This window comes from Dicentrarchus labrax, unplaced genomic scaffold (assembly GCF_905237075.1).
Source record: "Dicentrarchus labrax unplaced genomic scaffold, dlabrax2021, whole genome shotgun sequence".
Classification (NCBI taxonomy): Eukaryota; Metazoa; Chordata; class Actinopteri; family Moronidae; genus Dicentrarchus; species Dicentrarchus labrax.
Genome location: NW_026136720.1, coordinates 33,713,803 through 33,728,807, shown reverse-complemented (window position 1 = coordinate 33,728,807; position 15,005 = coordinate 33,713,803). Strand labels below are relative to the sequence as shown.

The 15,005-nt window shown below is 46.4% G+C and overlaps 2 protein-coding genes across 5 annotated transcripts in view; both read left to right on the top strand.

Moving 5' to 3' along the window:
• Positions 1-3,892, top strand: part of ttbk1a (tau tubulin kinase 1a) — a 41,214-nt gene extending 37,322 nt beyond the window's left edge. For both annotated transcript variants that reach the window (XM_051381242.1, XM_051381241.1), the window contains exons 15-16: positions 522-1,981; positions 2,097-3,892. In XM_051381242.1, the coding sequence (XP_051237202.1) occupies positions 522-1,981; positions 2,097-2,508 (1,872 nt within the window). In that variant the 3' untranslated portion in view covers positions 2,509-3,892. The remainder of the gene's footprint in view (positions 1-521; positions 1,982-2,096) is intronic.
• A 950-nt stretch (positions 3,893-4,842) lies between these two features.
• On the top strand, positions 4,843-12,659 carry pex6 (peroxisomal biogenesis factor 6). Of its 3 annotated transcripts, none has more exons than XM_051381268.1 (18): positions 4,843-5,388; positions 5,983-6,558; positions 6,923-7,092; positions 7,212-7,295; positions 7,388-7,517; positions 7,846-7,979; positions 8,056-8,161; positions 8,261-8,463; positions 8,553-8,739; positions 8,822-8,898; positions 9,026-9,143; positions 9,231-9,436; positions 9,765-9,826; positions 10,173-10,281; positions 10,394-10,510; positions 11,044-11,121; positions 12,094-12,233; positions 12,324-12,659. In XM_051381268.1, exons 1-18 carry the CDS (start codon positions 4,882-4,884, stop codon positions 12,488-12,490), a joined length of 3,171 nt encoding a protein of 1,056 aa, XP_051237228.1. In that variant the 5' UTR covers positions 4,843-4,881; the 3' UTR covers positions 12,491-12,659. The 3 variants fall into 3 exon arrangements, with proteins under 3 accessions (XP_051237228.1, XP_051237227.1, XP_051237225.1); XM_051381267.1 differs by having other exon boundaries at positions 5,980-6,558; positions 8,059-8,161; XM_051381265.1 differs by having other exon boundaries at positions 5,980-6,558.
• Positions 12,660-15,005: the final 2,346 nt, after the last annotated feature.

Genomic DNA, 15,005 nt, shown 5'->3' with positions numbered 1-15,005 from the left:
TGAGTACAGACACCAAAACAGATCATTTAGTTGGTTAAAGAGGTACAGGTAATAGTGTACTCTCTCATTCCTATCGATTGGATCAGAGCACTAAACGTAAACAAGATTGCGTCAAATTGACGTTATGAACGTCTGACTATGAAACATTTAAAAACCTTTGTGTGATTTAATAAATGCTTGACAGTTTAAAAAAGAATCCACATCTCCACTGTCAGTTTTTTATTGTTTAACTGATTAAACTGTATTTAAACTTAACTGATATATGTTATCTTAATTTTCTCTACATTTTCTTGTTACAGATGTGCTGAGGCATTTTGTGTGTGCTTGTGTAACCTGAATACATAGTTTTTGAATTCCACCCCTCACCTGGTTTCACTGGTCATACATGTCTATAAACTGCTTATGCCCTTATGTTAATGCATTGTGATATGTCCAAGCTCAGGAAGCTTTATCTTTAAACTTATGTTTTTGTTCCATTCTGTCTTGTTTTGAGTTGTAATAAAGTGTTACATTGTTTCCAGGTGTTGTCACCCACGGAGCAGAGCATCCCGTTGCCGTCCTCCCCAGACTATCGCACAAAGGGCCAGAGTGATGAGAGGGAGCATTTCCACATCCTTCCTCAGCTCCAGGCCAAGAGGGCCGACTTCCTCACAGTCATCCTAACCGGAACCTTGCCTCAGCGCCGGAGCTTTACCACGCCAGACGAAGAAGTCCCAGAATGTCCAGGGCCAAAGGATGATGACGTCACGAAGAGCGAGTCCAACAGCGAGGCAAGTCAGAAGAGCACCGAACGTAGTCAGGACGCTGCGCCTTCAACACTCATGGCTGAGGACCAAAGGGTCCAGAGAGAGCACGCCTCAGCTGCTGATGCTGACCCTGACCTGGAAGACGCCTCCAAAACCCTTGTTCTCTTCTCACCCGGAGACACTCGCAAGTCTCCCTCTGGTGGTGATCATGGTTTAGAGGGTGAGTTGGCCACACCGTGTGCCCTCACTTTCCGTAACGACCGTCTCCTGGTTGGGGAGGCAAATCAACCTGAACCCTCTGAGACCGGCCGTTTGTCCCCTGCTCTCAGGTCAGACCTGAGGCCGTCCACTCCCATTGCTCCTGCATCACCACCCTTCACCAAAGTTGAGCGCACTTTCATCCATATTGCAGAGACATCACATCTCAATGTCATGTCTTCCAATGGTCACTCTGCAAAGGATAGTGACCGGGAAGTCTTGGCCATCATGAAGGTATCAGCTGTAGAGGATGACACCCATGAGCAAGGGGCAGCACCAGTGACAGAAGAGTCTCCAGAGGAGCCTGTGCCAGACCAAACTACACCAGTTGACAAACACCCTAATACTGAGAATGGTCCATCGGCTATTCTGGCCCAGTCTTTGGAACCTGTTCCAGAATCCATGTCACCAGTTCATGAACATAAAGATCAGTCACAGGAACCTAAGAAACAGCCATCATCCAGTGAAGAAGCTGCCAAGCTTCAGACAACCAGCTCGGAACTACCTGCTGCCATAAAGCCCAGAATCCGAAGCCGAATCCCAGTACTGATCTCTGAGGAGGACTCAGGCTCAGAGCAGTCTTCCTCCCTTTCGGCTCGCGCTCGGCTTCAGCAGCGGGCAAGGCAGCTGGACTTGGCCCGCCTGCTGGTCCAGAAGCAACAGGGTCGCTGGATGAGGAGAAGGATGCTGTCTGGGACATCATCATCGTTATCCTCTGGGGATGATGAGCGTCGGAGGGCTTCCGAAACTCTGTCCACCACTGGCTCAGAGGAGGACACACATACCTCGGATGAGTCCAGGAGGAGCTCCCGTCTCAAAACGACTGAAGAGCAAGGCTCCAAGGAGTGCAGGAGCAGGATCCCAAGGCCCGTCACCCCCATAAAGAGGACTTCAGTGGGGCTTGCCACTTCTGTTCCTTCTCCTCTCTCCTTGCCAGACTGCAGCACTACCAAAGGAGCATCATCTTTCACTAATGGGTATGATTCTTTTTCTGTCTCTTAGTATATGCGAGTTTTGATTTTAAAGTGATTTGATTACATTTTCAGATCAAATTTAAAGAAATAACGCCTTCAATTTACTCTCTGTTCACAGCAATCAGAAAATCGGACTAAGCACTCTCAGCACTCAACGGAAATCCAAACCTGTCTCACCCAGGTCCTCCTCCTCATGTCCCCGTCCCTCCGCTGCCCCTGCCCCGTCCGGCAGCCCTCGAATGCCCCTGCGAGTCCTGTTCGGAACCCGACGCAGCCTTAGCTCCACCCACTGCCGGACTGACAGCCCCTCCCCTCAAAGAGCGTGTCCTTCCAGGCAGCCCCTCTCGGTTCGAGCCCCAACTGTCCCTGTGCTACCGCCCAGGACTACAACAACCATGCGGCGCAGCGCCTCACAGGAAGCCACCGCCCAGACCTCCTCTGGCACCACGCCCGCCAGGATCAGGCCGAAACCAGCTGGTGCGGCTAAGGGGAAGCCAAATGCCAGGGAGAAGGCGGTGCCAGCTAGATAATACAAAGAGACTCATTGCTGAGACATGTTTGTGTATAATCAGTCTTCGGACAAGCTACGCCTCAAAGGTTCTCACCTGATTCCATTAGACTGTGATGGTACAATGACCTTCTTCAATTCATTTAATGTATACAGACCTCTTATATTTTCCAAGGACAGCTTACTAAACTATCTTAATGGGCTTCCAGTAATCTTAGATAGATCTATTAGAGATGTTCCGATACCATTTTTTCCTTTCTGATACCGATTGAACTTTGCGGATCAGGCGACACAGAGTACCGATCCGATACATGTGCGTTAAAATATTTTTTAACAAACGTGAACTACTAAGCCGGTATGATTGCTATCTTTGTTGTATGGCCTGGCTCAGGTTAAACCCTCTGCCAGAATCAGAATCATGACTTTGCTATCCTAGGAAAACAAATGGGAGACAGCTGGGAAATAGCAGAGTCCTATTCACGTAGTCACGTAGTATCTGATCGGTGCACAGATGGGCACTCACCGATACCACATTTTAGGCAGCATTGGAGGAATTTCCAATGCTGGTATAGGTATCGGAACAACTCTACTGACTGTCGTTCAGGAGCGTTGCTGCCATGGTGCTATGGATACGTCTGCTGCTCCCTGGTCAAACCCCGATTTAACTTGTTTCTGGAGCTGACAATCGTGGCCTCCAACAGGTCCAGTTTCAGAGACTCTCACCTGACACAGTACTCCCAGCTTGTCCACAGCTATAATACTCTTCTATTGATAGTACCCTGCTTGGATCACATTGCATGGTGACGTATATCACAAATACATTGAATCTGTAGAAGGAAGACAACATGTACAAAAATCTGTACCCTTAAATTATTTGATATAGCTCTCCCCTCGCTATTGGGATAAACTGGCCAAACAGAAATATCAAATTGGACTGGTTTGAATGCCCAAACTATGTTAATATGATAAAAGGTATCTATATCCTGTACTCATTTTGGTCTTGGATAAAGAGAAAAGTTGGATGTGAACACAAAATAAATAGCTCGGCCGCTCGCCTCCTCCTCATGGTGTGACAATGGGCATGCTTTAATCATTCTATTTTCTGGGTGTTTTTATTTTGTTTATGCTCTGAATTGTATATAATAGAATCATTTCCCATAAAGACATCTTTATTTTTTATCTTGCCAAGCAAAATGTAAATTTCAAGTCTTCAACCTTCTGTTCCAATGTGTTGGCACTATGCCTGTTTTTTACGCATGAGAAAAACAGGGTTAACCATGAGAGGAAGTCATACCTGCTTGGATTCTGCTGACAGTGCAAAGGTCTGCTGGTTGTTGGGGCCCATGTTGTGTTTGTACGGGGTCGAAGGGCACTGAGCTGTGAAGTAAAGTCTTGGTCATGTGGAAGGGCGTCTTGTCATTTTTTCCCTCACTGGTTCCCAGTAAAACAAAGTACCCGATCTGATCTGGATAGTCAACATATAAAAGATGTGTCTCTACTTCCTCCCACTGTACAAAAATAAACCCCGAAATATCCCAGACACATCAAGGTTGTCGCTGCGGTATCAAGGTCCCGCCCGACGCAGCTAGTACAGTTAGCATATGCCTTTAAATTGTTAATTTGTTTCCATAAATTAAAACAAATTAAAGACGTTACAAGTTTATTTTTAATAATAACCACCAGCATCTGAAACGTTTACATCCACGTTGTCCATTAAATAAACAATATTGCTGTAAGTTAATGTACGTTATCCACTTTTAAAGACTGAACATCAGCAGAAGGTCAAAGGTTTCAACCTCTGAAGAACTGAACTCAGTCAGAAACCTTCAACTTAAGTTCCTTTTTTTAATTGTATTGAACAGAAAGTGTCAGTAATGTTTCATGAGTCTGTAGAAATCAGACTCAAAGTTTTAATTGCCTTCTTATTCTTAGTTAAAATTCAAATTTGGTTTTGTTCTCCGTCCATCTCTTCTTATGAAGGTGGAATTTAACAATAAAATTAACTGCATACTTATAAATATATAGATATAGATATATCTATACTTTCATTCCCTTCAAAACATATAAAAATATCATGAAACTGAATTACTGGTCCAAGTAACATTTAATCTTCACCTGACCTACCAAAATAAAGGCATAGAAACCTTTAAAATTATATTTATTTTTTCTGGATATATTCAATAAAGATTTTAAAGGAAACTTTATAATAAAATTTTTTTCTCCCAGAACATCCAAGTTTTCTGCCAATTAATTAATTATTATTTAATTTAATTAAAGATGTTATACGTTGTACACTATACGGCTGCAGTTCCACCGGCCGGCCAGCAGGTGGCGGACACGAGGCGACCACGAGCCGGAAACCATGAAGAAGCAGCGCCGATGACGCAGGTCCAAGATGTCGGCGCAGGTAGAGTTGTGCTGTTTGGAGAGTTTCCCGCCGCAGCTGAGTCCTCTGGATGTCCTCATATTAAAATCTGATCTGGGTTCAGTCTTCCACAATGACACCGACCCACCGACCGTCGTCCTCAGCCCGCAGCGGCCGCACGGTGCCGAGAGTCCGGGCATCTTACTGCGGGTCCACCCGACCACCGAGGAGGAGACTGCGGGCTGCGGAGGACCAGCCTCCCCCGGCCGGGTCCGGCTGTTCGCCAGCCGCCTCTTCATGCGCCTCCGCGGGCTGCAGCGGGTCGGCAGCACCGGCACCGTCCGGGCTCTGGAGCCGGTCAGCCTGGACCGAGTGGTGCTGGGAGCCCGCAGCAGGCAGAGCCTCCGCTGGGCCGCAGGAGAGCGGTTCACCGGCGGGCTGCTGGAGCTCTGCCGCCCGGGACAGTGGCTGCTGGCCCGGCAGGGAGACCCGCTGCTGCTGCCCCGACACCCGCTGCTGGGAGAGGACCCGGGGCAGGTGAGTCCGAATCACTGATGATCAGTAATCGATACCGATAATATACATTCACTGTGCAATTTAAAACACAGAATAAGCAGCATTATACAGTGTTTTTACTTTAATACACAACAACAACAACAATAATAACAACAATAACAACAACAACAATAATAACAACAATAACAACAACATCAATAACAACAACAATAATAACAACAATAACAACAACATCAATAACAACAACAACAATAATAATAATAATAATACTAATAATAATAACAACAACAACAATAACAACAACATCAACAACAATAACAACAACAACAACAACAATAATACTAATAATAATAATAATAACAATAATAATAATAATAACAAGTTAACATCGATGTTGTTGGATTTTCATTAATTAGTTAATATTGTGAACATTGGCAGCAGGTGTTTGATCAATAATCAGGTTTTAAGGAGTTTTTTTAATTATAAGATCTGAGGACCTGTAACCAATCAGAGCGCTGCATTATTTATTGATTGATTGATTGATAATGTGATGCTGATTATTGGCTCAGATAATTGATCCCTGTAGCTGACTTCCTGTGTGACGTCCTCCAGCAGTTGGAGCTCCTGGTTCTGGACTGCAGTCCTGTGACTCAGGGCCGGATCACTGCAGACACGTCTCTGGTTCTGACGGACTGCTGCGACCCGACGGACCCCCCGGGACCGGCCCCGCCCTGCAGACCGCTCAGACTGTGCGTGTCGGACTTCGCTCATTACGCCGACGGCCTCGGAGGGGGGCGGTCTCTCCTGGACAACAGGAACTCTCTGGGCTCGGGGTTCTCCGGCGTCCTGCAGGCTCTGGAGGGCCGGCTGGAGGTCCAGGTCGGAGACCCTCGGCAGTGGCTCGGGGGTCAGCCAGGCGGCGCCGTGGACGCGGACGGCTGCGTGTTTGTGAGCAAACAGCTGCTCCTCAGGCTCGGGCTGTTCAACCGGGAGTGGGTGAGGCTGTGGCGGCCGGGCGGAGCCTCCAGACCGGATCCCAGAGAGCGGCTGGTCTCGGTGCTGGTGCTGGACTTCACTCAGAGTCCAGACCTGCAGAACCGCAATGAGCTCGGACTCGTGTCGCCGACTCTGTGGTTCAACATGACCGACGGAGACGAGCTCCCTGAGAGGAGCTGCACGCTGAGGATGAAGGTCAGCGTTTTACCGTCATAAGCCCCGCCCCTTTCTGCTCTGTGCTCCAATCAGAGTTGAGCGAGCCTCGGCCAACTTCCTGCTCGCCTTAACTAGCAAAATATTCTATTTACAGAACGAGTTGGTCTAAAAACTATTAGATTATATAGATCGTAGGATTAGACGTTTATATAAGATATGTTGGAAGTAGCTCATTTACTGAATTTCACAATAAAGTTATTTACTTAGAAATGCTATATGCTAGATTAGTTTAACACGTAGCATTTCTGTCTGATCCACACAGATTAATACGGGACCGGGTGTAAAATACAATAGTTATTGATTGATTGATAGTTGTCCTCGTCATTATCTGTTTTTGTCTCAGAGGTGGAAACCGTCTCCTCCGGCGCCCGGCGGGCCTCGCTCCGACAGTTTCTGTCGCTCTGCTTCTCCGCCGTTCGCCAGCGAGCTTCACATCCAGCCGGTCGCGTCTCCGCTGTACAACAACCTCAGCTGCTACGACGACCTGCTGTCCGAACACTTCAGCACGCCAAGGTCAGCTGACGGCGGCGGGAAGAACTACTCGCATCCTGTAGTGACTAAATGTTAGCATGTTCACATGATGGTAGATGTTTGTGAAGGTGTTGAACCAGTTGGTCTCTGTGTGTGTGCAGACTGGTTTCACTGGGAGACATCCTGACGGTTCCTGTGGAGAACCATCCGGACCTTCTGGAGAACAGCTCGGAGGGAATCAACAGGTGAGCAGCAGAGAGGATCCTGTTCCTACTTCCTGTTCCTACTTCCTGTTGGGTTCTGAGTGACGGCAGCTGTGTGACCTTTGACCCGTCAGGTGTCCGGTGCTGTTCTTCAGAGTGCAGAAGGTCTGTCCGTCAGCGCAGAGACAACCAGAAGTAGAGGAAGAAGAGGAAGAAGAGGGAGGAGCTCACCTGGCCGACAGACTGCACACCTCCCTCTACATGGTGACCTTTACTCCTCCTGCTGCAACGGGTCTCATATAGAGGCCCGGGGTCTCATATAGAGGCCCGGGGTCTCATATAGAGGCCTGTTGGCAGGATGAGTTCAGTGACTGATTCATTAAAGTTTATTAGTATTTAAACAAATCTACACATGATTTACTATTAGTCTGTTATTTATTCCACCAACATCAATATAAAGAAAACGTCAGACAGGTGATTCCATGTGTTTTGGAAACACCTGGAAACAGATTAAAATCCATCTAAACCTGTTTTCTCTGTCTCTCTGATTGTCTGTCTGTCTGTCTGTCTGTGTGTCTGTCTGTCTCCTCAGCGACCGTCCACTAACAGCGCCGTCCCGTGTTGCTCTGTGGACGCAGCGTCTCTGTGGAGCTCTCTTTCTCCTCCGGGCCTCAACAGAACCGTGGACCAGCTGAGCAGCATCATCCTCCCACACCTGCAGCACAGGTAACTCAGCTGAACGCAGTGATGCATTATGGGACCTCAGGTGATCAGTGATGTCAGTGTTTTGTCTTGTTTGTAGCAGCTGTCTGTCTGGTTGCACCGTCCTCCTTCACGGCCCCGCAGGAAGCGGGAAAGTGACGGCGGCGAGCGCGGCGAGTCGCAGACTGAATCTCCACCTGGTGAAGGTACGACGCACGCACACACCTCTTCTTCTTCTTCTTCTTCTTCTTCTTCTTCTGAGGTTAACTTCAGATCACTGTGTGTGTGTGTGTGTGTGTGTGTAGGTGGACTGTGTGAGTGTGTGTGCTGACTCTCCTGCAGCCTCCGAGGTGAAGCTGTCCTCGATATTTCAACGGGCCGGCGCCCTCCAGCCGTGCGTCCTGCTGCTCAGGAACCTTCAGCTCCTGCTCCGACCTCGAGGTGGCGGCGAGGAGGACGGCCGGGTCACCGCTGCGCTCTGCCAGCTGCTCAGCGCCGCCCCCCGCAGGTCACTGACCACCTCTAAACTGCTTACAGTAAACATACACGCTCCTTTTATGTCTGTGTGCTCAGTGAGCTGCTGTCTTTGTGCTTCAGCGTGGTCGTCGTGGCGACGGTCTGCAGGCCTCGGGATCTGTCGGCAGGCGTCGTGGCGGCGTTTCTCCACCAGGTGGCGTTAGAGAGTCCCACTGAGGAGCAGCGCCGCTCTATGCTGGTCAACCTGAGCCGAGACCTTCACCTGGGGAGGGACGTCAACCTGGAGAGACTCTCCAAGCTCACCGCGGTACGACACGGTTCAAACAGACCGGCACAGACCGGCACAGACCAGGATCTGATCACTAATGACTCTTCCTCCTCTTCCTCAGGGGTTCGTGTTGGGGGATCTGAGTGCTCTGCTGGTCCAGGCTGGTCGATCCGCCTGCAGGAGGCTGATTCGGACCTGGTGAGACCGATTTAGCTTCGTACATCCTGGTTCTGCTCTTCCAGACAGGATCCGGGTCAGAGCAGAATCTGGTTTATCTGGGTGGAGAATAAAGGTTTTTAAGAACCTGGTTCTGATGTGTCTGCAGTGGTGGCCGGCAGGAGGAGGACCTGTGCTCCAGTGGAGTGACCATCCTGAACCAGGACTTCACTACCGCCCTGGAGACCCTGCAGGACGCCCAGTCCAAGGCCATCGGAGCCCCCAAGGTGATCAGACCCGGTCCAGCACAGCAACCCTGTGAAGTTCATGTTCTGGTGTGTGTAACCATGGTAACTATGTCTGTGTGCGAGCAGGTTCCTGATGTCCGCTGGGACGACGTCGGAGGTCTGCAGCAGGTGAAGAAAGAGATTCTGGACACTGTTCAGCTTCCTCTGCAACGTCCAGAGCTCCTGGTTCTGGGTCTGAACCGGACCGGAGTCCTGCTCTACGGACCACCAGGGACAGGAAAGACCCTGCTGGCTAAAGCTGTGGCTACTGAGTGCTCCATGACCTTCCTCAGGTAGGGACACCTTCCTCTTCCTCTTCCTCAGGTAGGGACACCTTCCTCTTCCTCAGGTAGGGACACCTTCCTCTTCCTCTTCCTCAGGTAGGGACACCTTCCTCTTCCTCTTCCTCAGGTAGGGACACCTTCCTCTTCCTCTTCCTCAGGTAGGGACACCTTCCTCTTCCTCAGGTAGGGACACCTTCCTCTTCCTCTTCCTCAGGTAGGGACACCCTCCTCTTCCTCAGTGATGTGTATGGTGCCATTCACTGATTAATTGATTGATTGATATATTGATTGATTGATTGATTGATTTATCTATTATTATATTGATCATCTGTCTCAGTGTTAAAGGTCCAGAGCTCATCAACATGTACGTTGGTCAGAGTGAGGAGAACATCAGAGAAGGTTTGTAACAGTCAGTATTGTTCAGTATTGATCCCATATAGATTGATTGGTCCCTGATCAGACTCACTGTATTGATCCCATATTGATTGATTGGTCTCTGATCAGACTCACTGTATTGATCCCATATTGATTGATTGGTCTCTGATCAGACTCACTGTATTGATCCCATATAGATTGATTGGTCTCTGATCAGACTCACTGTATTGATCCCATATAGATTGATTGGTCTCTGATCAGACTCACTGTATTGATCCCATATTGATTGATTGGTCTCTGATCAGACTCACTGTATTGATCCCATATTGATTGATTGGTCTCTGATCAGACTGTGTTTGTGGATGTTCAGTGTTCAGCAGAGCGCGTTCAGCAGCTCCCTGCGTCGTCTTCTTCGATGAGCTGGACTCTCTGGCTCCCAGCAGGGGGCGCAGTGGAGACTCTGGGGGGGTGATGGACAGGTGAGTGTCTACCTGCAGGACTGGTACTCCTGAAACCGGACCGGTACTGTTGGTACTGTCGGTACCGTTGGTACCGTCGGTACAATAAAGTCTGATTGAATCTGTCGGACAGGGTCGTGTCTCAGCTGCTGGCTGAGCTCGACGCTCTGCACTCGTCTGTCGGGGTTTTTGTGATCGGAGCCACAAACCGTCCGGACCTGCTGGACCAATCACTGCTGAGGCCCGGCAGGTCAGAGGACACACACACATATGCTATAATACAATAATCAGACTTACATTTCCAGCAGAGTGCTGTTATTATTGGATTGTTATTATTTTAATGTGAATGTTAAAAGTTATAGAAGTGTAATAAAAGTCATTATCTGTGAGATTACAGTAATTATTGCTGTTTACACTGATAACAACTGTATTTGGACAGTTTACCTTATACACTGATAAACAACATTTATTCAACTTCCATCATTATACAACATATCTGTCTGTTAACTAACTAATACATTAAAGTTACACAACTAATACTTTTTACTGTTAATGTCACAGATTTTATATCATGTTAGAAATATATTAACACTATTAAAGTTGGATTTAATCTATTAAATAGTAAATATCTTAGAGTTTAGATAAACGTCTTCGGTGAGTTTCTGATATTTACTCTTTCTGTATCATTATTGATCCATCATTTGTCCTCTGTGATTATAACGCTGATGCCCCTTTCAGGTCAGTCTGGGTCTGACGGCTGTGAAACTGTCTGTGTGTCCTCAGGTTTGATAAACTGGTCTACGTTGGAATCAACGAGGACCGGGTCTCTCAGCTGCAGGTCCTCCAGGCCATCCTCAGGAAGTAAGAACAGCTCCCCCTACTGGCCCTCAGGATATGAAGCCTCCAACACTGAACAAATCTTATTCTTTTATATTATTCTGACTCTTTTTCCAAACATCTGATATTAATTTAATTATTTAAATGTATTTTAACATGTCTTCTGAGTCACATCTTTCCTCCAGTGTGACTGTAACCATACGGAAGCCCATTAATGCCACTAACATTAAATACAATGAAACCTTTTATAATAAAAATATCACCATGGTAACTCAAAGTTATGAGATAAAAAGTCACTTTGTATTTTATAGTTATTATTTACCGTAAAACTTCTAATAATAGCCCGGGCGTTTATTTGCCTTAATCACTGAACTCCCCCTGCCTTTATTGGGGACAGGCCTCTATTTGGGACAGGCCTTTAATTTCTTTAGCACTAAACTAAACTAAACTAACTGCTGCTTCTCTTGAGGTTTGTTCAGCAAATTTGACAACTAACATGATGATTATGATGCTTCAGAGGTTTTTTTCCGTCTCTCTTGTTTACTGTGTTACCGGTAATTCAGAATAAATTAACATTTTACTTTTGTTGTTGATAGTTTTTGTAAAATATAGTGAACGATTGAATTGTGGAGAATCTATAACTGATCTAATGATGTTCATTATGTACATATTAACAAAAGTTGAAACATTTGTATTTGTGTAGGAGATCAAAACGACTTAAAACTCGCTCAAGCAGGCGACCCGGTGGGTTTTAAGAGGTTTTATACATTAAAATCCAGACCAGGCCTCTATTGGAGACCTGCGTTTATTTGTCAAAACGTGTAGCCACACCAGGCTTTAAAAAGAGACCTGCGTCTGTTAGGGACCCTGCTTTTATTGGAAGTTTTACGGTATTACGTTTTTATCTCATGTTTTTACTGTTTTGGCAGACCTGGGCTTCCATAGAGGAGAGTTATTGTGTGTAAACTGTAAACTGTGAATCAATCTTGGCTCCAGGTTCCAGCTGGACTCCGCCGTGGACCTGCGGGAGGTGGTGGACCGCTGCCCCGCTCACCTGACCGGCGCCGACCTGTACGCTCTCTGTTCAGACGCCATGACGGCCGCCATCAAGAGGAAGATCGCTCTCATAGACGCCGGTGAGAAAACAGGAAGTGTGACGGTGGAGCCAGAAGCTTTAAAGTTCATTTAAGTAGCTCACTTTATTTCCTCCCCCCCTCCCCCGTCAGGGCTGGACTCGGAGGACTCCCCCGTCCTGATCTCCGCTGAGGATTTCTCCGCAGCGTTAGAAAACTTCCGGCCGTCGGTTTCGGAGCAGGAGCTGCTGCGATACAGAAACCTTCAGCAGAAACTGAGAGACTCAGACGACGGAGGCTCCAAGAACTTTAATTTCTGAAGAATCTTCATGTGCAAAACTGTAAATATTATATTATAAATTATATAATATTATAATATATATAATAATATAAATATTAATGATGTAAACAAAGAAGTTAATTTATACAATTGTGAGATTTAATTTCTGCCAGAAGACCTTAAATAAACAGATTTCAGATTTTTCTGAATTTATTCAGTAAATGTCTAATTCTTCTGTTAGCGTTAGCTTCAGTCTGTTAGCGTTAGCTTCAGTCTGTTAGCTTCAGTCTGTTAGCTTCAGTCTGTTAGCTTTAGCTTCAGTCTGTTAGCGTTAGCTTCAGTCTGTTAGCTTTAGCTTCGGTCTGTTAGCTTTAGCTTCAGTCTGTTAGTGTTAGCTTCATTCTGTTAGCGTTAGCTTCAGTTTGTTAGCATTAGCTTCAGTCTGTTAGCGTTAGCTTCAGTCTGTTAGCTTTATCTTCAGTCTGTTAGCTTCAGTCTGTTAGCTTTAGCTTCATTCTGTTAGCGTTAGCTTCAGTCTGTTAGCTTTAGCTTCAGTCTGTTAGCGTAAGCTTCATTCTGTTAGCGTTAGCTTCAGTTTGTTAGCGTTAGCTTCAGTTTGTTAGCGTTAGCTTCAGTTTGTTAGCGTTAGCTTCAGTCTGTTAGCTTTAGCTTCAGTCTGTTAGCTTCAGTCTGTTAGCTTTAGCTTCAGTCTGTTAGCGTTAGCTTCATTCTGTTAGCGTTAGCTTCAGTTTGTTAGCGTTAGCTTCAGTCTGTTAGCGTTAGCTTCAGTCTGTTAGCTTTAGCTTTAGCCTCAGTCTGTTAGCATTAGCCTCCGTCTGTTAGCTTTAGCTTCAGTCTGTTAGCTTTAGCCTCAGTCTGTTAGCGCTGTCGCTAGTGGCAACGTTTGTTGTTGGTTTAAGGAAAAAAGGATAAAATGATGATTTTGTAAAAGAGTTTTAAGAGTTGAATATAATCGGTTCTACTAAACGCAACCAGTCAGACCTTAAACAGATTTAATCCAAATACATCATCAAACTTTCTACATTCGACTGCATTTAAAACTAAAATATAAAGAGTCGCAATCTGCCGATCTCTGATAACCAAAACATTTCACCAAGTCATGACATGCTGAGATGCTAAGCTATATACAGCTAGCCACTTTTATTTATCAGTTTCATCACAATCAATCACCTCAACAGGTAAAGCAGAAGCAGAGTGGCCGAGAGCGTTATCGTAAACACGTCTCAACAGTTTATCGTACATTTATTCATCACCAAGAAAAAAACCCTCATTCACGTCCTCCACATCTCGTTAGCTATAGCGCTAGTTATTAGCTGTAGCGCTAGCTTTGGCTAGTGAGCTACCTACCTTTGGTTAGCTAAAGGGCTGCCACTTTTTATTTTATTTTATTGTTTATATAGAATTCATTATCGGTTGAAAGCTGGAAAAATCTGTCCAACTCTGGAACTGGTTCTGTCTTCTTCTACGTCTGTAAAACGTTAAATTGTGTACGAATAATAAGACCAAACCATCTTAATGCTAACTGCTAACTGCTAGCTGGCACCACAAATTCTATAATGTAAAGGTTCTGAATCCTGTTGTGTCTCTATAATAATCAGATTATTGATCAGATTATTGATCAGATTATTGATCAGCAGAGAGTGAACAGGTTGTAGTGGAGCTTTGTCCCTCTGCTGTCTGTGGACTGATCTCTATGTGTCTCTATGTAGGATGAGGGTCAAAGGTTGTGACCTTTATGCTCCCGAGTGCCAACAGTGGGCAACACAGAGTCCAACACAGAGTCCACAACACAGAGTCCAACACAGAGTCCACAACACAGAGTCCAACACAGAGTCCACAACACAGAGTCCACAACACAGAGTCCACAACACAGAGTCCACAACACAGAGTCCAACACAGAGTCCACAACACAGAGTCCACAACACAGAGTCCACAACACAGAGTCCACAACACAGAGTCCACAACACAGAGTCCACAACACAGAGTCCAACACAGAGTCCACAACACAGAGTCCAACACAGAGTCCACAACACAGAGTCCAACACAGAGTCCACAACACAGAGTCCAACACAGAGTCCACAACACAGAGTCCACAACACAGAGTCCACAACACAGAGTCCAACACAGAGTCCACAACACAGAGTCCAACACAGAGTCCACAACACAGAGTCCAACACAGAGTCCACAACACAGAGTCCAACACAGAGTCCACAACACAGAGTCCACAACACAGAGTCCACAACACAGAGTCCACAACACAGAGTCCACAACACAGAGTCCACAACACAGAGTCCAACACAGAGTCCACAACACAGAGTCCAACACAGAGTCCACAACACAGAGTCCAACACAGAGTCCACAACACAGAGTCCAACACAGAGTCCACAACACAGAGTCCAACACAGAGTCCACAACACAGAGTCCAACACAGAGTCCACAACACAGAGTCCAACACAGAGTCCACAACACAGAGTCCAACACAGAGTCCACAACACAGAGTCCAACACAGAGTCCACAACACAGAGTCCAACACA